We start from the raw sequence: 25,931 nt of genomic DNA, 5'->3' as shown, positions 1-25,931 counted from the left end.
CAGAATCCTCGCTGCTGTAGTAGCGTACATAAAGAAAGTTCTATCTTTCTTGACCATCCTCTGGTCTACCATGCCCAGAAGGAAGGCCTCCGGTTTCTTAGGTAAGGTGAATCTCAGCACCTTTTTTAGTTCATTATGTATCATTTCCCAGAAGGCCTTCACTTTCGGGCAGGTCCACCAGAGGTGTAAAAATGTCCCTTCCTCTTCCTTACATTTCCAACATTTATTATCGGACAGGTGATATATCTTTGCAAGCTTGACTGGGGTCATGTACCACCGGTATATCATTTTCATAATGTTTTCCTTCAAGGCAGTACATGCCGTGAATTTCATTCCGGTGTTCCATAACCTTTCCCAGTCTTCAAACATAATGTTATGCCCCAAATCCTGTGCCCACTTTATCATAGAGGATTTGACAATCTCATCCTGTGTGTTCCATTTAAGCAGCAAGTTATACATTCTCGAAATTAGCTTAGATTTTGGCTCAAGCAACTCTGTTTCTAGTTTCGATTTTTCCTCCTGGAAACCCACTTTTTTGTCTGCTTTAAAAACTTCCTGGATTTGAGCATAATGCAACCAATCTCGCACCTTGTTTTTTAACTTTTCCATACTCTGTAACCTCCATTTATCTCCAATTTTTTCAATTATTTCCCAATATTTAGGCCAGTGGGCCTCCATATTGAGTCTTTTACGTGCTTTGGCCTCCATCGGTGAGAGCCACCTCGGAGTTTTACTCTCCAATAAGTCTTTATATTTTGACCAGACCATGAAAATTGCCCTTCTGACAATATGGTTTTTGAACAATTTATGAACTTTAACCTTGTCATACCACAAATATGCATGCCACCCAAAAGCATTATCAAATCCCTCCAGGTCAAGGACGTCGGTGTTCTCCAATAGAATCCAATCCTTCAACCAGCAGAGGGCTGCAGCTTCATAATATAACCTCAAGTCCGGCAGGACAAACCCCCCTCTTTCTTTCGCATCTGTTAGTATTTTAAACTTTATTCGGGGCTTTTTGCCCTGCCAGACAAATTTAGATAAATCCCTCTGCCATTTTCCAAAACATTCCACCTTATCCACGACCTGAAGGGACTGAAACAAAAATAGCATTTTCGGCAATACATTCATCTTTATAGCAGCTATTCTGCCCAGCAAGGAAAGTTTTAATCTTGACCATGTTTCCAGATCTCTTTTTATCTCTGACCAACATTTCTCATAGTTATCCTTAAATAAATTCAAATTTTTGGAGGTCAAGTGCACCCCTAGGTACTTTACTTTTTTAACCACATTTAGTTCTGTTTCTTTTCTGAACTCCTCTATTTCAGTAGTTGTCAAGTTTTTTGCTAGAACTTTAGTTTTTTGTTTATTCAGCTTGAATCCCGCCACCCGACCAAAATCAGAAATTAATTCTAACGCTCTTTTAGTGCTAGAGGCTGGCTCCTGTAATGTTAATACCAAGTCGTCTGCAAAAGCTTTCAGTTTATATTGTTTCTCTCCGACCACAATTCCCTGTGTCAACCGGTCATTTCTAATCATGTTCAGTAGCACCTCCAGGACTGAAATAAACAACAGAGGAGATAGAGGGCACCCCTGTCGTGTCCCTTTTTCAATTTTAAACTCCTCTGTCACCACGTTGTTTACTATCAATTTGGCTTTTTGTTCTGAATAAATTGCTTCTATTCCATTTTCAAACCCCCGCCCTACTCCCATCCTTTCCAAATTTTTCTTCATAAACAGCCAAGAAATGTTGTCAAAGGCCTTCTCCGCATCAATAAAAATCAACACCGCTCTTGTGTTTGAATTAATCTGTAAAAACTCCAAAATGTCAATGATGTTTCTTGTGTTGTCAAATAAATGCCTACCAGGGAGAAAGCCTGCTTGGTCCTTATGAATCACTTCATTTAAGACTTTCTTAAACCTACTTGCCAAAATGTCTGCAAAAATTTTGTAATCCACATTTAGGAGTGAGATAGGACGGTAGTTTTTAAGTTGAGTTTTTTCAGATTCTAGTTTTGGAATCAACGTGATGAAAGCTTCTTTCCACGTTTCCGGTGCCTTCCTCCCCTCCATAATCTGGTTACAAACTTCCAGCAATGGTTGTGTCAATGAGTCCTTCAGTACCTTATAATATTTGGAAGTAAGCCCATCAGGTCCCGGAGATTTGCCCAGTTGGAGGTTCTGAATGGCGCATTCAATTTCTTGGGTTGTAATATTACAGTTCAGGGTTGCTCTCATTTCCTGGGGTATTTTTTGTAATCCATTAGTTATAACAAATTGGTCCACCTCTAAGCTTTTTTGTGGCCTTTGAGAGTAGAGTTCTTTGAAATATCTCTGAAAGGACCTTCTAATTTCATCGGGTTTCTGAACCATTCTCCCTTCAATCTCTAGATTTGTGACTGTGTTAAGTTTTTGTCTCTTTTTCAACTGCCAGGCTAACAATTTTCCACATTTGTTTGCAGATTCGAAGGATCTTTGTTTCATTTGTTTAATTTTCCATTCCACCTCTTGATTTATCAGTTTCGAGTATTGTGCCTGGAAAAACTTCACTTCTCTCAATACTTCCTTTGATTTAGGCCTGGATCTCAGTTTTCTCTCTCCTTCTCTTATTTTCTCCAAGATCTTCTCCTTCTTTTCATTCCAGAGTCTTTTTTTAATCGTGTTCTGTTGTATTAGAAACCCTCTTATCACTGCTTTGCTTGCGTCCCAAATTATTCTTTTTTCCACATTTGTCTTTAAGTTTATTTCGAAATAGTCCTTTAAAACTTTTTGGGCCTTCTTAACAATCTCCTGATCCCTTAACAAGGCGTCGTTCATTCTCCATCTGAACGATCCGGTTGTATTTAGTCTCAATTCCGTTCTCAAGGCGTTGTGGTCGGAGCAGGTTTTTGGGCAGATTTCCACTTTTCTGGTCTTAGGTGCCAGCCCTCTAGTTATCCATATTTGGTCGATTCGCGTCCATGTCATATGGGCCTCAGAAAAGAAAGTTCCTTCTTTCCCTAGAGGGTTCTTGATCCTCCATATGTCGATCAAATCCAAATTGTCAGTCATTTCAAAAAAGGTTTTTGGAAGCCTGCCATCTTTCGTTATATTAGCACTTTGTGACTTATCCATATTCACTGAGGCGACACCGTTCATATCTCCCAACATGATAATGTTGTTATAGTCCAAATAGTCCAGCATAGTCTCGTGCAGCTTCTTAAAAAATTCCGATTTTCCATCATTTGGGGCGTAGATTCCTAGAATTAAAAACTTTTCACCTTGTGTCTGGATTTCAATTGCCAAAATTCTGCCCTGTTCGTCTTTAAATACAAATTTTGGGGACAAGCTCTCCTTTGCATAAATCACCACTCCTCTTTTCTTAACTTTATCCGATGAAATAAATTCTTGGCCTAACCTTTTGTTGATTAGCACTTTTCTATGGAGTCTTGTCACATGTGTTTCTTGCAGGCAAATAATGTCCAATTGTTCTTTTTTCAAAATATGAAATACTTTTCTGCGTTTTTCTGGAGAATTCCCGCCATTTATATTCCAACTAAGAAGCTGTAGAGACATCCCGGTTTACTTCTTGGGTATCACAGTTGGGTATCTAGTTTATCGTCCTTTTCCGGAAGCTGTGGTGCCGGGCCGCCTCCAGATGGTATGGATCCTGGTGGTAATCCCGGTGGTGGAGGCCAAGAATCTACGGCTCTCTTTTGGAGGTCCTCCTCGTTGTCGTGTAGGAACTTCTGGTGGTCTTCTGGTGTTTTAATTCTTACCTTCTTTCCTTTATAGGTGAATGACAGACCTTGAGGAAATTCCCACCTATAAGGGATTGCGTTGTATCTTAACAATTTGGCCAAGTCTGTGTATGTGGCTCTAAGGTCCAACAAATATTTAGGAATATCTCTATAAATTTCTGCCCTTTTGCCTTCGACTTCCAGGGATTTTTTAAAGTGTGCACCATTTAAAAGCTCCTTCTTTCACTTGTCTCTGAACACAAAGCTAAATATCCTATCATTCACATCCTAAGGGGTTGAGGCGACAACCACAGCAAAACAGCTCAAAAGCAAAACTTGCTGTTGACAGAATGCTCATACGCTGTAACAGAGCTGAGCAAATCAGCATCAAGAGACTGCCAAGGAGAAGTGTTACAAGCACTCAAGCAAATATAGAAATTCTCTGCTGCTTGCACAAGATAGGTTATCTTTGTTCACTCTTCCCAAAATACCTTACACTGACAGCCTCACACCCGGCACTGCTTGGGAATTCTAAGAAAGAAAGAAAATCAGTGCAGTTTTGAAAGGTTCCATCAACCATCTTAATTCAACTTAAGGTCCATTTATATCCCAGCAGAGACAAAAACCTGCTCCATTATCTCAGGAACAAACCTGCAAAAGTCTAATCCTGTGAAATAAGCTAAGGCAGATACTGGGGATTTCAACACTCATGCAACTCTTTGACAGCTTTTCTGTGGGAGGTTTACCCATCTATTCATGTATTAACATGCAAGCTAATTCAAAATTCTTCAGCAATGGTTGAAGGCCCTGCCCATTATACCATTGGCTCAAATTTCTGAATGCAGGCACAATTGAGTAATGCAGTAACAAGGTATGTCTTGTGGTACTGGTTCCTTGTTTTCAAGGGCCCGGGGGAAAGGGGCCCCCTCCCCCTATGAGTCCACCTTTTCACTATGTATTAAGATAATCACCGCCACTGCTCTTCACCATTTCCCTGCAGCAAATGTCCACTATGCAGACCCTTGATGCCAGCTCTGTTTCCACAACAGAGAGAGTAATACCAAGCCCCTTTCTGAAGAAAGCTCACTCAAAGTCAGACCACTGGAGAAAGTGTTGAACTAGCAGTTATCTTCAGAAATGGCAACAAGCACACAGAGCAATTGAGAAAGAAGTGTGGCGTTCGCCCTCCTAGGTGTGTGACATCATACTGGGCCCATAAGGAAAGGGTTAACTAATTGTAAAATGACTAACCAATGGGAACCCAAGGGGCAAAGTTAACTGTGTATAAAGTTAAGCACAGAGGTTTTTTGGAGGAGTTAGAGTTAGGGTGGTTGAGAAGATAGTCTGGAATTAGAAGAGAAAGAGAAGATAAGTCTGTGGGTTGGGCTAGTCTGGTGTGAGAGAGGGAGAGAATTTGTTAAGAGGAGTCAGTCAACAAGTTGAGATAATCAGTCAGAAGGTATTAGGAAGGTCTAGGCTGGTAAAGAAACTAAAGTTAAGATGCTGACAGGAATATTATCTGAGAAACCGTAAACTTGTTAATGTTTGTAAAATAAACTTCTTCCTTTTTTTGTTCACTTTTAGCAACTGTCTGGACTCAGTGTTTTACCAGAGAGTAACGGGTTGGTGGCAGCAGGGAAGTGAGCACAGTGGTGGCACAGGGATCAAGAGACCGTTAAATGTTCGGGGACCCTGTGTGATCGCCACACAGTGGTCCCAAAATGGTGTTCTCAAACTAGTGATCCTGAGTACTTGCCACTGTACAGTTAGTCTTTTTTAAAAAATTAATAAATGAAGAGACAGAATACACCCTAATCTCATAACCAGTCAGCATATTTGGCATTGTGAATCTTCAGCTATTCTCCTTCTCTGGCCACAATGTCATGCAGCAAAGGAGAAATTGGAGCATTAAGAAGGCAGCAAGAGTGAAGTGCTCTGTCGCACAGAAGGAAAGTCGCTCACTCTTTCTCTTGCTGAACACATCCCATTGGCTCTGCAATACTTTGGACTAAATCCTAGGGCTTTATAAGGATTTCTCAGAAGCATTACATTCAGAAAGGCAGTCAAGCAGCCTCAGACCATGAAAGCAGTGCGGCCATTATTTTTCCTCACAGCCACAGAAACAAAGTTTACAGAAATCTCATTGTCGTCTCTCCCCCTTATCACATTTATCGTTCATGCGTAATTTTGTGCGTGACCTCATTTATAAAGATGAAGCTTTGTTGCACCAAAGCAGCTTTTACAAAGCACAAGTAGCAACTGCAAATTTTGTGCCAACTCAATGAAAACTTTTGGAGTAGTGCAACTTTATGTGAAATCTGTCCTTAATTTTACCAGGCCAGTTTACATCCTTCATGCCTGCTACTGTTGGAATCTGTCTGTTCCAAAAGACAATGGAGTGCACCTCTGTGGGTAAAGTCAAACTACTACATTAGCAGCAATGAAGTGACCTCCTTTGGGTGCGAGCTTGGACAGTGTTTCACGCTTAATCCAAACAATATTCACTGCCCTGCTTGTTTTATCCATTTTCTCTGTCTTTTTCTCTGTCTGGGCCATGCTTATGTTTTCTTTGGTTTCCTTCCCAATGTGGTTAAGCTTGAAGCTGTCACTTGTCAGTAGCTTGTTATCTTTTATAATCACGGCTGCCTGATAAAAGGGGAATTACACGAGTCAATATTGTTATGAATGGATTACATCCAGATTGTAGAAATAACCTGGAGAAGAAGTCAAGGTCTAGTACAAGCCTTGTCCTTGTTTTAAGGGCAAATAGATTCTAGTGAAGAAACTTTTGTCAGACTTATGACACAGAGTAGGGATCAAAATTCCCTTCCACCCTAAACCACAAGGCAGACTTTTTAAAATGTGCACGCTCAAACACAAATGTGAAAGGGCATTTAATGTAATGCGCAGTTTGGAGACATGTAGTTTTATGAACAAATTGCAATGCAATTATCTACGAAGGAAAAAAAAGTTTTCCATTCTCCTTCTCTGTTATAAATTTTAAATACAGTATTGATTATTTACTTTCAACAGATTTTTTTTCCCTGGTTGTTGCTTTTCCAAAAGGAAAGCCACAGGATCTGCCTCACTTTCTCTTCTGAAAGGCATCGCTCTATTTCAGACACCAAACAAGCTATTAACAGCTTCCCAAACAAGAGACTATTGATAATTACAATTCAGATGCTGTTCTCATTTATCTCAAACCTTGGCTCCATTTTTATCATCCTTTGTAACCATCCTGTCTCTATGCTCAAACAGGCATTTCTCACAAAACAAATGCAGCACAGACAACGCATTTTATTGTGTCTGCTCACTTTAGGCAATATTCTTACAACTTTCAAAACACAGCTAGTCACGCAAACCTCTGCTCCTAGATGACACAAACGAAAATTTGCAAGTGCAGTCACCTTCTGATATACAGATTCTATTATTATTATTATATTTATTTCACTTGTTAATCACTTAATCCAAAAGGCAAAAGTCTAAGCAACTTACAAATATTAAGAGCCAAGGCAGAACATAAAAACAGACCATACATTACAATAAGAACAAGGCACATTCCACAGATACATGGTAAATTAATGTGCTGTGGGGAAAAAAACGTTAAATAGGTCTTTGTGTATCTTTCTTAAAATTATGTTTAATTAAACCGTAACTAACACATTTATACAGAACATCTCTCCCTCCATCTCTCCAACCCAATACCACCCCTTTGAAAAAAACGCCAGTGTAACTTTTCAGGTTTCCTGTGCTGTTTGCCCTAAAACTACAATCCAGCGCAGCGCTATGCATTATACTTTAAAGAGCCATGACTGCAGCTGTACCTTTATTGGATGTTGCAGTAGCAACAGTTGCTATCACTGGAGAATCAAAGCTGCTTTGTAAAAAAAAGGGGGGGCAGTGACTTATCAGTACGGCCCTGGAAACTGTTCTCTGGCTTGCACATATGGTTCTTCTTGGTGCACACAATATCGTTTCTTTTCAATCGTGCCCTTTGTCTTCTTGCTTCTGAGCACTGGTGTTTTGATTACACTTTGCACAAACAAGAAAGTCAGTGCCTCTCTCTCTTTCACTTTTAGGAAACTGGAAGCTAGGAGTCTCAGAATTTTATTGCATCCCGTTTCCTGCTTCTCTCCAATGGAGTCAGGGAGGTGCATATCTTCACAATTATTCTGGGAGGTAGGTAATCTAGTATGCTTCATTCCTAAGCCCTTGAAGTGGCTAGCAACTTCAAGACAATGGATTGGAATGAAACAAGAATGAAACATCCAATTAACACGGTGTTATAAAGGTAAAGGTAAAGGGACCCCTGACCATTAGGTCCAGTCGTGGCTGACTCTGGGGTTGCGGTGCTCATCTCGCTTTATTGGCCGAGGGAGCCGGCGTACAGCTTCCGGGTCATGTGGCCAGCATGACTAAGCCACTTCTGGCGAACCAGAGCAGCGCATGGAAACACCGTTTACCTTCCTGCAGGAGCGGTACCTATTTATCTACTTGCACTTTTACGTGCTTTTGAACTGCTAGCTGGGAAGGAGCAGGGACCGAGCAACAGGAGCTCACCCCATCGTGGGGATTTGAACCGCCGACCTTCTGATCTCTAGCTCTGTGCTTTAACCCACAGCGCCACTAATTGTGCACTACCTCAATATTTTTAAATGAGTTGACTGTTTACAAATATTCTGATTTTTTTTTTTAAAAAAAATGTTTCACTTAATTCTGCATCTATCACACATGTATTCCTTTCTCTGATTCCCTCTCAGCACATATGTTTGAACCGCAATACCTTAAGTAATCAGTATGAATGGGTGTGTTTGCAAGATATCAACTCCATTTCAGAAAATAGGTTGGCTGCATTCTTGTCATCACAAAACTGCACATTCATATATGTAACCTTTCGGCATTTAGCGCGCACACACACACCCAATCCCCTGTTACATTCCATAACAGGAACTGAATTCCAAGCACAGCATAATTCATAACAAATGGGGAAACCATTTTAGAAGAAGTGCTTCAACTCTAAAGGCTGGCGTCAGTGAAGGAAGTCGCTTGGTGGAATCTCATCATATTCAAAACACATGCTATGAGCAGGCCCTTATGCCTATGCATTCATTGAGGGGATTGTGCAGCAGAAAGTAAGTGCAGGTGAAAATGTGAAAAGAACAGGCAGGCACGCAATCAGGACAAGCAGATGGCTTTTAAAATACAATGCAAACATTGTGATTTTCTCTCTTTCTTTTTACCTTCGGGTGGTGGCGGCGGAGGGAATCCTTCTGTGTCCATGCTCTTGTGTACTCTCTCTATTGTGGTTCCTTCTGAAAACACACACTAAATGATCCTGCAGAAAAACATTTTTAAAAGAACAAACAAACAGGTATTAATATTATTGAAATTTCCTGTTTGTCAGATGCAACACAGCAGTTCTCAACCTGTGGGTCCCCGGATGTTGTTGGACTACAACTCCCATCATCCCTGACCACTGGCTAGGAATGATGGGACTTGTAGTCCAAAAACAGCTGGGGACGCACAGGTTGAGAAACACTAAGCTAACACAAAGATCTGTACTCTAAGCGGCTGAAGTTGAGCAAGGGATTCCAGCTCTCCTGCCTCAATACTACTGGATAGTAAGCTTTCATAGTGCAGGTACAAGTTGGCTGCAGTTGCTGGGAGACCTCCAGTTGTTTATGCTGGCATAGATGTTACTGCATGGCGCCACTTACTAGAGGCCTCTGCACAATGCAGCATGGTAGTGCCCAATACCACCTCAGCTCATTGGCAACCACTCACCATCAGCACTGAACCCTCCCCTTAACCCTCCATGTGCAAAGAATGGCTAGGGCTTATATGCAATTAAGAGAATGTGATCTGCACATTTTAGCAAATACACCTCTTTCTCTCTCTCTAAAAAAAGAGGGGACTCACAAGTACCACACGTCTACCATAAGTCTATAGCTCGCTTGCTCTGTATTTGCATGTTCTTTTCGTAGTAAAATCCTTTTAGTGGTGTAGCTTGCTACCAGACCGTTTTCAATGATAAACAAGACGACTGGGCAAGTCTTCAATTATTTCTCTCCAAGTTTCTTGTAGGGAGAAGACCAGAGCATACAAGAACCCTTCAGAGTAGCGTCAACGCTTCTTTCATTACTTTACCAAAAAAGCTCTTTCTGACTGTGTGTGCTAAGAATCACATATGTGAATAGGACGTAAGAAAAAGAACCTCCCTTTCAAAGCAAGTCATACAGCATGATGCCACATTAAAACCACATACTATTTTCATGTAGGAAAAAGTATGCACTGTGAAGTCTGTTTTGGTGTATTTATGTTCACGTCAGAAAGCCATAATGGCTTTCTACAGCTTCCTGCTTACAAGAACAGATGGCATTTCAAATTCATGTGTGTGATCTTCGCACATTAACACAAGCAATGTTAAACCATAGTTAAGGCAAGTAAGCCAACAACAAACCATGGCTTATTTTTGCTAAAACCATAGTTAATAAACCATGGTTAAGTCACTGGCCTGGATTCACATGCAACACTAAATCTTGATTTATTATTAACTAAGGGTTTATTTAAACCATGATTTAATGTTACATGAAAACCAGGCCTATGTGTACACAGATTACCCTACTCAGCAGTGACCATCTTGTGGAGGGAAGTATTATGTATACATAATTCTTATGCAACAATGCAACTTCACTGAAGTGTTGATGTCTTTAGAAAACAACTGAAGGCAACCCTGTATCAGGAGGCTTTTAACGCTTGATGTTCTTATTATATTTATAGATATGCTGTAAGCCACCCAGAGTGGCTGGGGAAACCCAGCCAGATGGGCGGGGTATAAATATTAAAATCATTATTAATTATTATTATTAAGATCTAATGAGCAACTCTGTTTTACTTTTGCATTTGCACCACAGATGGCTCATATTGAATGTTTTCCTTTTGACTATTATTTCTTTCTAATAGGATATGCACAGCTGAAGTTCACAGCGGAGGGGTTTTTTTATTAAACATCTTCAAAGTTGAATACATTGAAAATAAAGAACCACTTGTTCCATATTGCAAGGGTGTTCAGATGCCTCTCTGCAAAGGCAGACAATAAGTTCCATCCAACCGCACTAATTTTTGCAACACTCTTACAAATCTGGAGAGAAAAATGCTCAGACGCCAGTTGTTTTTTTAAAGTCACATAAAATGGCACAGTGGCTCGTGTGGTTTGATACTTCACCGGCAATACACATTACAGTGGTACCTCGGGTTAAGAACTTAATTCTTTCCAGAGGTCCGTTCTTAACCTGAAACTGTTCTTAACCTGAAGCACCACTTTAGCTAATGGGGCCTCCCGCTGCCGCCGTGCTGCCACCACGTGATTTCTGTTCTCATCCTGCAGCAAAGTTCTTAACCCAAGGTACTATTTCTGGGTTAGCGGAGTCTGTAACCTGAAGCATCTGTAACCTGAAGCATCTGTAACCTGAGGTACCACTGTACAAGCATCCTACAGATGCAACAAAATCAGGAAGGAGGTAGCGTGTGTGAATGCTACTCCGTAGGAAACGTATTTACTGGGGACAAAGCCCCACCTACCTGTATAGCACTGTAAATATGCTTAAGATCATGATGTTAAATTCTTCAGATTCTATTCCACTTGCTAATCCTCAAATCTCGGTCACTTGCTTGTCTACATTCTGTCTATCTGGCTGGCTGCTACTGTGAGAATTCATTGGGTTGTCCCTCCCCCCCCCCTTTCCCACATATCATGCCATGATCCTTTATTAATGCTGCAATCTTATCCAGTGGTATCTCTGGTTACGCACACTTCCGGTTACGCACGCTTCGGATAACGAGCTCCGCTAATCCGGAAGTAGTTTCTCCTGGTTGCGCACTTTGCCCCAGGATGTGAGCGGAAGTCGCGTGCCAGAGGCGCCATTAGCGAAAGCGCGCCTCAGGATAAGAACGGTTTCAGCTTAAGAACGGACCTCCGGAACGAATTAAGTTCCTAACCAGAGGCACCACTGTACATACTTACCTGGGAATAAGTTCCACTTAACATACAATGAGATGCGTTAAGGGTTTAATAATATTTATTTCATTTAAGCAATCTTTTTTTAAAAAAATCACTTTAATTTAAAATTTAAAATTTAATTTAAAAAGGGATCTAAAGCAATCTAGAGTGCTACCTCGGGTTACATACACTTCAGGTTACATACACTTCAGGTTACAGACTCTGCTAACCCAGAAATATTACCTCAGGTTAAGAACTTAGCTTCTTAAGGGATGAGAACAGAAATCGTGCTCCAGCGGTGTGGCAGCAGCAGGAGGCCCCATTAGCTAAAGTGGTGCTTCAGGTTAAGAACAGATTCAGGTTAAGAACGGACCTCCGGAACGAATTAAGTACTTAACCCGAGGTACCACTGTATATAAAACTGCACACATCCTTTTTCCTCCTTGCTTTCCATTGTGTGCCTTGCCGATTGAAATTTCTGTGGCATCTTTTTATCCTACCAGTCACAGCTTTCCAGCTGTCAAAGTCCTATGGCGCAGCACATGCACCATTTTCAATTGCTTCAAGTTTCTTCAGTTCCATCTCCTTACCCTATTTTACAGAGGCTGCTTCTGCTCTTTAAGGTACCTATAGCCAACAAGATGGGGCATTGTTTACGGGTTGGTGCTAATGTCAATGTCTAGTTTTGAAAATCCATAACTTTTTGCTGTTATCTTGATTACGTTCTTGCATTTTTATTGTTAGATCATGTAATGACTTATCAGTGGGCTGTTTAATTTTATTATAAAGTAATTAATATGAGATGCTTGCATTACCCTATTGATCTATTTAAATTCTGTTGCAAACTTACATAAACTTTTTTGATGTTGTGAACTGTTTTGAGCACGGTTTACCATGGAAAAGCACCAAGCTGTTCAAATAAAGATGGCAGCACAATTATTTCAATAGTTACATGCTAGAAACAGAACTGCTGCATTTTAATGATTATACAATGTCTAGTGCAATTTTAAGACAAACCTGTGAATATATATCTATTTTACACAAATTGCATGACTGCTTCAGATGGATCTGGGCACTTCAAATCCACTTTTAAAAATACAGCAATTGAAGGAGTTCCTGTTATGAAAAATATCCTAAATATCCCATCCATAATATGGCAAGTAAATGATATGAACTCAGCCATTTCATAGTTCATACTACATTAGACTTGAATCTTATATCTGTTACCACCTGAACTTCAGCGTATGCCAATTATAATGGACATTGCTATATTTCTGCTAAGGTTTTTCTATTTATTACAAATTGCTCATGAAAAATCTTTATCACTCTAGAAAATAGTTCAAAGCCTCTTTTTTCCTACCATAAGTAAGAAACAGAAAGCAGAACATAACCTTGAACGTTACCATAATACCCAGATGTTTGCCTCAAGAAGCAAAGGCTTTGTACAATACACCAAATAACTGCAACATTTTTCTCTAAACATAGAACCTCTGTTCTATGGAAGACAGTGTTGCTTGTGCAGTCACCCTAGGTTTGAACCACTATGTTGAAACTACTCACTGCTTCCCAAAGCCTTTATCGATGCTACAAAGGATAAAGCATTATGCTAATATACAGACATTTCTGTGGCTGCGTACTTCAACTTTGCATTATTCACATTTGTTCATTCTATAAAGGCAAGTATTTCTTACAAATCCCCAAGAATACGTTGAATAAGGCTGTTGTCCTATACAGGGCCAACATGAGAATAAATCCTGCTGAAGTCAATAGGAATTGTTTTCAAGATGACATGCACTGGAAGGCATGCTACAAGCCCACACATGGTTTAAGTCAGCTTTGTTTTAAATAAGCTCATATTTTTTTAAAAAAATAATAAAATGGGGAAACCTGCAGTGGTTGACATAGTCATTCAATTTAATACTCTCCAGTATTATTTTGTTGTGCTGATTTGACCGTTCCATCAGTGCAAACATTCCTGCTTGCCAGGCAGGATGGTGGAACGGTCAAATTAGCAACCCCCCATGTGTTATTCTGGGGGTTCTCCCAACCTCCTAGAGCAGATTTAGGTGAAGTGGGGGGGTACATGGGGGGGGGAGAAGAGAGGGGACTATCTCATTGCACTAGCATGAGTTATTTTGGTAGCTGCTGTTAGCAAAGCAGGTCAACAAAATCCAACTCTATGCTTCAATCTGTTTCTTGCTACTCAAACACTGCTCTTATATTGATCCGGTGTGAACTGATCAAGCATCCTTGTTAATGGGCACAGCATAGACTGTGAAATCCCCAGTTCAGTCGCAACATCCCCACCACATAAACACAAGGTTACTGTTTACTTATTTGAAAATTTCTATTCTTCTCACACTGGGTGGATGGTACTGCAGAGTACTATCAAGGGTTATCAATAACCTACACAAAGTACTTTGAACTTCAGTATTTCTACTATCAGTGATATGGCCTTCACCTCCCACCTCCATTTCTTTTTAAACTTTACAAGATATTAAGATCATTGGCTTCCATGGTTATCACCCCTCTGTCTTCACACAGAAACTGTATGCTGTGACATTTATTCCCAACTATTCCAGCCCAACCCTGCAAAGCATTTTCTGGTAACATGACTAATCCCTTTCAAAATCAATATGCCTTTTGTTTAAATTGTAGAAATATTCAGGCAAGAGATAGCGCACTGTAAGGGACCCTTATGTGAAAATATTCAGGAGAGAGTGTGTGTTATAAGGGAAACTGTGAGCCCCAACAAAGGGACTTCAGTGAGCCCAGTGCAATAATTAATTTTTTTTAAAAAAAAAATTCTTACAGCACAAGGAAGTTCCTCCCACCTGCTTCCCCCCCCCCCCCATACATACATCTTAAGATTCATGTAGTCGCATAGATCTAGACAGGGGTCAGCAAACCTTTTCAGCAGGGGGCCGGTCCACTGTCCCTCAGACCTTGTGGGGGCCGGACTATATTATTTTTTGGGGAGGGGATGAACGAATTCCTATGCCCCACAAATAACCCAGACGTGCATTTTAAATAAAAGGACACATTCTAGTCATGTAAAAACATGCTGATTCCCAGACCATCCGTGGGCTGGATTGAGAAGGCGACTGGGCCAGATCCGGCCCCCGGGCCTTAGTTTGCCTACCCATTATCTAGCACATATCCCAAACCCACAAACTCAGACTTCGGGCCCATATAATTCAGCTCCTCACATATTCTATGGCACAAGAGCCATACTGTAGATATCATCATTCACGGTTGCCATGTCTAAGGTTTAGCCACGAACATCTCTGTAACTCTAGCAATGCCTCTCGAAAGATCTCAGCCTGCAAGTCATTTACATTACTCCCCACCAAAACCTCCCCATGTCTGAAAGCACCCACCGCCCACTTACAAATTGCCACTTGTTGAGCTGCAACCCTTTCCACAGTTCTCAAGAGCCATGGAAGTTCTCGAACCCAGGCTCTGCCCTGCAGCTGCCTCAGACTCTGTACCTTCCTTGTACACACTGGAATATGCCTTTCTGTAGCTTCCCAAAGAGCCCAGGGGATTCAGTTACACTTCTATCAAACTCCTCATGGCCCTCTAAGCAACCTTGGCTGCCTTTCCAAAACCACTAGGTCTACAGGCTTCTACTAAATCCAGTGGCGTAGCGTGGGTTGTCAGCACCCGGGGCAAGGCAAGTAATTTGCGCCCCCTAACCCGTGGATTTGCGCCCCCTAACCCGTGGATTTGCACCCCCTAACCTAACCCCCAGATGTTGCGCCCGATGCAGCCGCCCCCCCTGCACCCCCCACGCTACGCCACTGACCAAATCACACTGAGCAAACATGTTGGATGGTGCACAACTAATTTACTCCATCCGGGTAAATCTAGCCTCCAAAAATATATATCAAGTCTCTACGCTTTACCCACAACATGCCATTGGCAGTATACTCAGCCAAGCAGTTAAACAGAGGGACAAGTGACCCAGATGGAAGGTTCTCTCTGCTGCTTACAGGGGAATGCTGAATACATCATTTTAACTCAGCTCAGCTTGTATTACAAACCTTGGATTTCACTGAGATAATGAAATCCAAGGTTTGTAATTTTTTATCTCAAAACAAACGACTGGTTTTCCTAAATTATAACAGGCAATTATGTAGGAAAGATTATGGACGCTGACAGGTACATCCCGTTCCCCAAAGGAACTATGGAAGCAAATGGGATTAGCATATTGGGACTTCCTGAAATATTTTATTTATCTGAAGCAGAACAGAGCCAGCTTGGTGTTCTCTAGATGGAGGTTTGGTGCTCTCCCAACTCCCATGTGTCCCATCTGGCCAACACACACACACACACAAAATGGTTAGGGATGACTGGAGTTGTTGTCCAAAAGATCTGGAAGACACCAGGTTGGGGGGGGGCAATCTCTAAACCACAGGTAATATTAACTACAGTCTCTTCACATTTACACATTACAAATCACAACAAACTGAAAATAGAGGCTGAAGCTCCTGATCTCTTCCTTGCACTTGTACCATAGCACAGGTGTGTGTGTGTGTGTGCGCGCACACACACACATGTGTGTAGCTTGGATGCCAAAGACTCATTCACATAATGCTTAATTATGGTTCAGCATGAAGTCTTAATGCAGCCAATGTATTTGTAGCAGTGTTTTACAGTTGCATTATTATTACAATATATGGCAAGGTACCTATTAATAGTATCTGTTGACAGTACAGCACCTTCTTTTTAAGGCAATGTAGGTCATATTAGTTTGAAAGAAACAACTAGATCAGCTATACAGTGGTACCTCGGGTTACATATGCTTCAGGTTACATACACTTCAGGTTACAGACTCCGCTAACCCAGAAATAGTACTTCGGGTTAAGAACTTTGCTTCAGGATGAGAACAGAAATTGTGGTTTGGCGGCGCGGCGGCAGCAGGAGGCCCCATTAGCTAAAGTGGTGCTTCAGGTTAAGAACAGTTTCAGGTTAAGAATGGGCCTCCGGAACAAATTAAGTACTTAACCCGAGGTACCACTGTATTCTGGAGAAAAGCCTGAGTGGTTTTTTGTAGTTCTTCTCAAATTGACCTTGCATGCATTCATTTCCTAAAGTTATTTGCATCAAGATTTCAAATGGAATGGCTAAGTAATCAAAACACATTTCTCTATAGTTAGGGCTAGCAGACTTCCCCACCCTGAATATAAATCTTTATGTCTCAGGGTCATCAGTTACTGCTTAGTGTGCCAAGTGATGGGTAAATATTAGGGGGGGGGGGAATGTCGCCGAACAGATTATTCATCAGTTGTCACTTTGTCACCTTTTCAAGCATCTTTTTTCTGATCGTACTCAAAGGTGATGCAACTGGCTCCCGTCAGCTATGGCTATAGTACGGCACACACTTCATAGTAAATTCATTAAAATCAGAGACATTACTTCTGCAAGTTGGTTCTTATCCTATACCAGCAGTTAAAGAGAAGTAGAGAGCAATGCAACATCAATGTCACATATCGTAACTCTATTTGCTCCCGTGAAAGGAAAAATCACAACTTCTGCAACTCTGGCATTACTGCTCATGTGAATAAATTGCCCACATGAGTATTTTAAGTGCAAGTCAGCTGCCAACATATCAAACTCAACTGAATAAGCACACCTAGGATCGAGCTGCTAGCTTCACGAAAGGTTAAAGAATGTACACTGGGCAAATAAGAGTCCTGGTGCTCTTAGCCTCAATTCAGTAAAGAACACGTCATTTATGGCTGTTAGAAGGAGGTCTTAGTGGGGGGAACATAGCAAGGCTAATGAATATATTTACTTTGACTGTAGTGTAAAGGTAAAGGTAAAGGGACCCCTGACCATTAGGTCCAGTCGTGGCCAACTCTGGGGTTGTGGCGCTCATCTCGCTTTATTGGCCGAGGGAGCTGTTTACCTTCCTGCCAGAGCCTAGGACCTGCCGATCAGAAGGTTGGAAGTTCGAATCCCCACAATGGGGTGAGCTCCCGTTGCTCGGTCCCTGCTCCTGCCAACCTAGCAGTTCGAAAGCACGTCAAAGTGCAAGTAGATAAATAGGTACTGCTCCGGCAGGAAGATATACGGCGTTTCTGAGCGCTGCTCTGGTTCGCCAGAAGCGACTTATTCATGCTGGCCACATGACCTGGAAGCTGTACGCCGGAAGCTGTACTCCCTCAGCCAATAAAGCGAGATGAGCGCTGCAACCCCAGAGTCGGCCACAACTGGACCTAATGGTCAGGGGTCCCTTTACCTTTACCTTACAGTTCAGGGAGACATAGTAAGTTAATGAAACAGGCCCAATGAATGAATGAGGTGACCCATTTTCTCTGTGCAATCAAAGTGAGGATTTTCTCATGCAGACTCGGCAGTTTATACTAGACACAGGTGAGTGACCAGCGGAAATAAATAAATTAATTTTATAGCATTTGTAGGATGCCTTTTAAGAGGAAGTACTCTCTAAATCAGCTTCCATCATAAAAAAAAAATTAAAATTCAACATGTACCAAGTTATTCAACCATTAAGGTGATGCCTGTAGTTCATGTTTCAGGATGCTATAGCCAGCAGCTTTTTTTTGCAGACTACAAAGCAATCTTTAATCATCTCTGCAGAAACAAACTGGTTAAAGCTGCACAACTGACAGAAACACAGAGTGTCTTGATTTAGTTCTTGCACCTTATGTTGGTACTGCTAGGCATTCCAGTTAGGTGTGCATCAATCCTATCTTAGGCAGGTTTACTCAATGCTGATACACTTTGTTAAGTGGGACTTGCTTATATATAAACATTCTACAAGCTATATGCATGTCTTGAGTTTAGTAAGACTTGGGCCACAATATGGCATAGTTGAATACGCTTAAACTGACTTATTTCAATGGACTTCAGTACACCTAACTCTCGACTGGATTGCAGCCAGAGAGAAGTGTGCATGAAACTAAAATCCAGAGATTTAATTCAACAGAATTAATTGTTTTCTCCCTGACTTATAAGTTATTTTGTTTGTGTCAGTTTACATAAACATCTTACAGCATTGTAAGTCATCTATCATGTATCAAACCTCAGAAAACTCTTTTAAAATTTCTAATGCATGCCTTGTAAAACTTCCCTGTCTGAGTAATATAGGCAATCCAGATACTTATAAATATGAAATAGTCACATATCTTTTTCATATACTTTAACGTATTAGGCATAGATTAATATTCAATTCTGCGTACTCGTAGAAAAATGACAAAATCCTATGGGTGGTATTCAAGTTTCGATCAGAGTAGACCCACTGAAATTAATGGGCCTAGCTTAGTCATGTTCATTAATTTCAATGGGTCTACTCTGAGTAACTGAATACCATCCTAATTTACTAAAAGCTCCTTATGCACAGTCTATTCCAGTCCAAATTATTCCAAGCTCTTTCTCAGTATATTGCACGATTCCCTTCCATTTATTTAAGGCTTCATAACATCAAACCAACATTTATACTTAAAAATAAATAAATAAAATCCCAACAGTTAGCGAACAGCGTCTCTCTCCTCCAAGTCCATTTCTTCGCCGACCTGCTGAGCCAACAAAAAAGCCACGAAGCGCTTTGCATCTGTGCAGTGCGCAAAGAGGGATTTTTTTTTTTTGGCCATGACACCACCGGTTTCTGAATCCAGAAGAAAGCTCCACACCCACTCGCAGCTTATGAATCACTACTCTCCGTGGGGGGATCCCAAAGAGGGGTGGGGTGAGAGAGAGAGGGAGGGAGGGAGGGAAAGGGAGGGAAAGGGAGCAGGGTGGAGAGGCTTCTCCTCCAATACAAAACAAGCCTTCCAACTTTTCTCGCTGGCAAGGAATCAGCAGCAAGATGCAGGGTTCTGTTTTTGGAGGGATGGGGCATGGGGGCACCTGCCTGCCAAGGAGGCAGCAGTTGCACCGCAGCAGCGCTTCGGAGTCCGGACCCGTCACTGCGCTTACACGAGCCCTTTCTCTTCTTCCTCGCCAGGGCGCGCGAAGAAGCCCTCTCCGCCAAGATGCCAAAGGCGCACACAAAGAGCCACTCAGGCAAAGCTCCCAAAGCCCTGCCCCTTCGACTCCTGCTTTGCTTCGACGACAAAAAAACACCCCCTTTTAATTTTTTTTCACCTTTCCAGCGTTTCTTTCTGCGCCTCAGGCCGGGGGGAGAGAAGGAGCCAAGCGCTGCCTGCCGCCTCCTTCTCCTTACCTCACTTAGCGGGTGCCAACTCGGACGCCCCTTCGCAGAGGCGCGCGCGCCCGGAATATGGATACAGCATTTCCCAGCTCATCCATCCACACACAGGATACCCAGCCTTCAAAGCTGGGAGCCCCAGCTTCCCCGTGATTGGAGGGAGCAGGCAGCAGTCGCGGCTCTCCCGTTGGCTCCCACGGCTGCCAGTCTTTCTTTTTTGTCCTTCCCCCCCCACCCTCCCTTGTCGCTGGCGAGGGAAAGCGCCACAAACGCGCAGGGAGAGAGTTGGGAAGAGCCGCCCTCCGCTCCCTCCCATCGCATTCCTTACATTGCCCACGTGACGCGCCTATAATTGCTCTCTTTTGTACAGCTGTGCGGGGTCGGGAAGCTGTCAAGAGTCGCCCAGAGACGGAGCTGGGGAGGAGAACAGGCCAGGCGCGCGCACGCACTTGCGCGGCCAACTCGGCCGCTGTTCCTGCAAGGCAGATGGAGCAAAAAACAAACAAACTAAAAAGCCTCCATTTTAGGCGTGGAAACCCTCCCCGCAGCATCCCTGGTCTGTTTTCTTCCTAGCAAGTTTCCTCTCCAACGGGTGGGGCGGAAAGTTAGGGGAGCCCCTATTAGCAGGTGGAGTTGCACTTTTTAAAAAACAAGATGGTAAATTTAAGCAGAGAAGCTTTGGCTCAGTTGGTTAGAGACAGTGCCGGATTTATGTATAAAAGCTAAACAAGCTATAGCTCAGGCATAGGCAAACTCTGGCCCTCCAGATGTTTTGAGACTACAATTCCCATCATCCCTGACCACTGGTCCTGTTAGCTAGGGATGATGGGAATTGTAGTTCCAAAACATCTGAAGGGTCAGAGTTTGCCTATGCCTGAGCTATAGCTTAGGGCCCCACTCTCTTGCCCCCCCCCAATATACTACTACTTAATTGTATTTCACTATTAATATTATACTTCTTAATTGTATTTCAGTTCAACAATTACTTTGATAAAATACATACAGTGGTACCTCGGTTTAAGAACAGTCCTGTTTACGAACGATTCAGTTTATGAACTCTGCAAAACCAGAAGTAGTGCCCCGGTTTGCAAACTTTACCTCGGCCTAAGAACAGAATCTAAATGGTGGAAGGGCACTGGCGGTGGGAGGCCTCATTAGGGAAAGCGTGCCCCGGTTTAAGAATGGTTTCAATTTAAGAACGGACTTCCGGAACAGATTAAGTTTGTAAACTGAGGTGCCACTGTATTTTGTTACATGCAAATGGCTTTAGATACCTATTAGGTCCATAAATTACCGTATAGCATATATTCAACACAAAAAACAGTGACAATTTGTTGTTGACAAAGGACAGCCGGACATATAAAGGGCCCCATTACCTTCAGTAGCTTAGGGCCTCATCAAACCTAAATCTGGCCCTGACTGATGCTGATCACGCTGAGGATGCAGGCTCAATCTCCATATGGGACAGCTGCATTTTCCAGAATCTTAGCATTGAAAGGGACACCAAGGGTCATCTAGTCCAACCCCCTGCAATGCAGGAACCTCAGCTAAAGCATCCAGGACACAGATGGGCATCCAGCCTCTGTGTAAAAACCTCCCAAGGAAGGAGAATCCACAGCCTCCCAAGGGAGACTGTTCCACTGTCAAACAGCTCTTACTGCCAGAAGGTTTTTCTGTATGTTTAGTTGGAATCCCCTTTCTTATAACTTGAAACCATTGGTTTGAGCCCTACCCTCTGGAGCAGGAGAAAACAAGCTAGTTCCCTCTTTCATATGCCACTGAGGTTATTGAAGATGGTTATCATATCTCCGCTTTTCCAGGCTAAACATACCCAGCTCCTTCAAGGGCTCCTTGTAAGGATGGCTTTCCAGACCCTTGATCTTCTTGGTTGCCCTCCTCTGCACATGATCCAGCTTGTCAACATCCTTCTTAAATTGTGGCTCCTTGGGGCTGCTCCTTCTGAAAATGCCTCACGTCATCTACACATTCCATCAGTTTGCCTCAGAAGCAACATGTTTTGGACTTAAAAAAAAAAAGTTTCTACACTGGCTCTTTAAAGATGGCACAGAAATAATCATGTTTTACTTGTGGTAAAGCTGCAGAAGCTAACTAGGTTAAAAATAATTGCTGTGCCAAATCCTAAAAGCCCAAAGGGAAATTGAAGACTGCTTCCTATGCTGTTTTGGGGTGCTGTGTGATATTAAAATAATAACAGATTGACATATCTCTCTCCCACCCTCCATTATGTTGGCAGGTTCTCTGCCTTTCAGACACACAATAAATACCTGGCAGGTGCAGCAGTGCTTTTCCTATTGTTATACACCTCCATGCTAGAAAAGCTGTGTCTGCTGAATTTTTGCATGCCACAGCTGTTAAGGGCACAGAGCCTCTGTCCAAAAACGGGGTAAGAGTGCCAACAGTACTTCTATTATATGGGCACAGCTGCTGAGGCCTCTCTTGTCCCACCCAGAGGCTGTGCCTCCACCCTACGACAGGACTCCCTCTGATTCTGGGCCCAAGCTATTGAAAGCTTTAGTTGAAAAGGTAAATCACCAACACTTTGAATTGTGCCCCAAGCAAACTGGTAACCAGTGCGGCTGTTGCCGGATCGCTGCAACATCACCCCAAAGGCAAGCATTCATCCATTTTGGTCCAGACTGCAGCTCCTATAAACTCCTCAAGACTCTTCAAATATAATCCCCCCGGTAGAATGCTTTGCCATAATCCTCCCTGGGTCCATTGGTCAGATCCAACCTTCTCAGGAACGGCTACTGCATCAGGCTTAACTGGCCAAAGGCACTCCTGGCCATCACCTGTTTATCCAGGTATAAAGTCAAATCCAGGGGCACCCCAATTCTTCAAGGAAAATACATCCCCCATTCAAAACAGATTGAATCAGTGGTAAATCTCCTTCTGGACCAGGAGCTCATCTATGAATTAAGATGTACTTTTTTAGCCATCATGTAGCCCGATATTACTTTCAGGCACCAATTCACAGTGCTAACAAGACATCTCCATAGTACTAGAAGTCATCAATAAATCCCCTCAAAATCCTTTGGTGATCAGCATCTTTCCTCCACACTAGTTGAGTACAATGGAGGTTGCACAAGACTAGAAGCAAGGGAACTGCTACTAGGTTACACACAGTTCATGAAGCTTTGATGTGGAATTCCTTTTGTTAATTCCATGCTCTGAAGTCCACATGAGATCCTTAGCAAAAATCTTAGGAATGGTGGAGGGAAACGCAAAGCTCTGAATCCAGAGGCAAACTCATGAAGTAGTGACTTTTCCTTAGTCATTTTATAGAACAAGGTCTTGCTCCGTGTTCTCTGTCCTTGTTTGCTGGTAAGTGGAGAACCTAGCAGTTCAAAAGCACGTCAAAGTGCAAGTAGATAAATAGGTACCACTCTGGTGGGAAGATAAACGGTGTTTCCGTGCGCTGCTCTGGTTTGCCAGAAGCGGCTTAGTCATGCTGGCCACATGACCCAGAAGCTGTACGCCGGCTCCCTCGGCCAATAAAGCGAGATGAGCGCCGCAACCCCAGAGTCGGCCACAACTGGACTTAACGGTCAGTGGGGAAGATTAACTGAAGCTGACAATACTTCAGACCTACCACTGGTTCAAATAGTAAGTCGTTCCCCCACTTAAGGCATTTCAGTGAAGCCATAGTCCCATTCATTTTTTATTGACAGGGCAATCAGAACTTATGGGAAGCATTTGGTGCCCCATAGGGAACCAATTCAGGTTTAGGAGTAAGCATGGCTTAGAAGCACCAATTAGGGCACTTTCAGAATTGTGCTCCCATCATGTCCCTTTTTTAGGCTCCCACATTCCTAAAAATATGTTCTAACCGCCCCATAAAACTCTCATAGGACAGGTAACTCTTATACCCTCCAACATTTCTCTGACTAAAGGAGGGACATCCTATTCCATAAATCATCATCATCATCATCATCATCATCATCATCATCCTCATCCTCATCATTTGACTGTGTTGCTCCAGCCACTCTGGGTGGAGTCCAACATATATAAATAGGTAATAAAACATGAAACATTTAAAAATGTCCCTTTACAGGGCTGCCTTCAGATGTCTTCTAAAGGTTGCATAGTTACTTATCTCCTTGGCTCGGGGGTTGCATAACTCCATACCACTCAACATTTCTCTGATAAAAATAGGGACATCCTAAGAAAAAGTGGGACATTCTACGATGAAATCAGGAACAGGGATGTCTTCTGTAAATCCAGGACTGTCCCTGGAAAATAGGGACACTGGGAGGGTCTGAATTCTTTAAAGTTGTTTTGTCACCCTACAAATTTACCCAAGACACATGCAAAACTGTAGCTAAAATGAGTGTGTGTGTGTGTGTGTGTGTGTGTGTGTGTGTGTGTACCAGAGGAATAACTTTCATTCAACCGGAGAGAGTCAGATTGCAGGCGACCTTCAGATACACTCTATTTATATAAAATTCTATAAATTATACATGGCTTCTCAATCAATATTAGGCTCCGTTCCAGGGATCCCCCTTCCCCAGTAGGAACAGAACAATTTCAGAGCCTGCAGTATTGATTCATTCCTTAATATTTCTTTCTCAGCTTTTTATCCATTAAGATGGGATTTCTCCTCCCCTCCACCTCCAGAATGGGCCATTCTAAAATCACTGTTAGCAGAATCAGTTCACCATTTTCCCACCCCTCTGGCATTGAGATACGTGTGTGTGCATTCCAAAATGTAGGGACTTTTTCTGTTTGCACCATAGGAAGAGTTTGGGGAGATGCAACGTAATTGGACATAAAGGCAAAGGTAAAGGGACCCCTGACCATTAGTTCCAGCCGTGGCCGACTCTGGGGTTGCAGTGCTCATCTCGCTTTACTGGCCGAGGGAGCCGGCGTACAGCTTCTGGGTCATGTGGCCAGCATGACTAAGCCGTTTCTGACAAACCAGAGCAGTGCACAGAAACGCCGTTTACCTTCCCACCAGAGCAGTACCTATTTATCTACTTGCACTTTGATGTGCTTTCGAACTGCTAGGTTGGCAGCAGCAGGGACTGAGCAACGGGAGCTCACCCCATCACAGGGATTCAAACCACCGATCTTCTGATCAGCAAGCCCTAGGCTCTGCGGTTTAACCCACAGTGCCACCCGCATCCCGTAATTGGACATAGCCAAGTACAAATCTAAACCAACTGGTTGACAACGGGAAGGAAGATCCCCACCATCAGGCCACTTTTCAGTAAATTACATATAATATGCCCTATTATACCTGATAATTAACCCTCATCCCCACATATTATACATATTTAAAAGCATACTTCATTTGAAATATTGGTTGGTTTCTCAAATCTAGGTCTCCGGCTGTTGTTGGACTAAAACTCCCATCATCCCTGACCACCAGTCCTGCTAGCCTGGCTTTAGTTGCGTTGCTCTAGTGACCTCCTTGCTTGACTGCTACAAGGCGCTCTGCACAGACCTGCCCTTGAAGACACTCCAAAAGCTGCCACTAGTGCAGAATGCAGCTGTGCCTAAGATTGGCAGGTGGGGCAATCTGATGGGACCATGTGCCACCAGTCCATTGGTGGCAGCCATCTGCCTCGAGAGACAATGGAGTGCACCTCTGGGAGTGAAGTCAAACTGCTGTGACATTCCTGGGGTGGAAGGCTGGGCAGTGTATATATGGAGGTCCTGGGCTGTCCGGACAATAAGACCCCCCTCTCAGCCTATGTGGTCCAAAGCGTTTGGCACCGGCTTGGCTGCAGGAGTTGCTGGAAGGAGGCATTCAAGACACCATCCTACTGTCTCTGAATTTGTGTAGGGTTTAATCCTCAGCATTTTCTTCTCCCACAAGGTAGCGGAGATTTAGAATAATAGTTTTCATTATCCTAGACATGCTCCCTTTCCAGACCAACATGCCCCATCTGCACCAAGTACCATATTTTTCGCTCCATAAGACGCACCAGACCACAAGACACACCTAGTTTTTGGAAGAGGAAAACAAGAAAAAAAATATTCTGAATCTCAGAAGCCAGAACATCAAGAGGGA

The 25,931-nt window shown here is 42.7% G+C and overlaps 1 protein-coding gene across 6 annotated transcripts in view; it reads right to left on the bottom strand.

Moving 5' to 3' along the window:
* Positions 1 to 20,033, bottom strand: part of ARHGEF10 (Rho guanine nucleotide exchange factor 10) — a 99,918-nt gene extending 79,885 nt beyond the window's left edge. For 2 of the 6 annotated variants that reach the window (XM_081905964.1, XM_081905968.1), the window contains exons 1-2: positions 19,910 to 20,033; positions 8,960 to 9,054 (exon numbers count right to left, since the gene is read on the bottom strand). In XM_081905964.1, coding sequence (XP_081762090.1) covers positions 8,960 to 8,999 — 40 coding nt within the window. In that variant the 5' untranslated portion in view covers positions 9,000 to 9,054; positions 19,910 to 20,033. Of the gene's footprint in view, positions 1 to 8,959; positions 9,055 to 12,735; positions 12,756 to 19,662; positions 19,781 to 19,830 lie in introns of those variants that run through there. The other 4 variants (XM_081905965.1, XM_081905969.1, XM_081905966.1 and 1 more) reach the window with 4 other exon arrangements.
* Positions 20,034 to 25,931: the final 5,898 nt, after the last annotated feature.

Source organism: Podarcis melisellensis (assembly GCF_964234715.1).
Source record: "Podarcis melisellensis genome assembly, chromosome: 3".
NCBI classification, from domain to species: domain Eukaryota; kingdom Metazoa; phylum Chordata; class Lepidosauria; order Squamata; family Lacertidae; genus Podarcis; species Podarcis melisellensis.
This window is presented reverse-complemented; position numbering and strand designations above follow the sequence as displayed.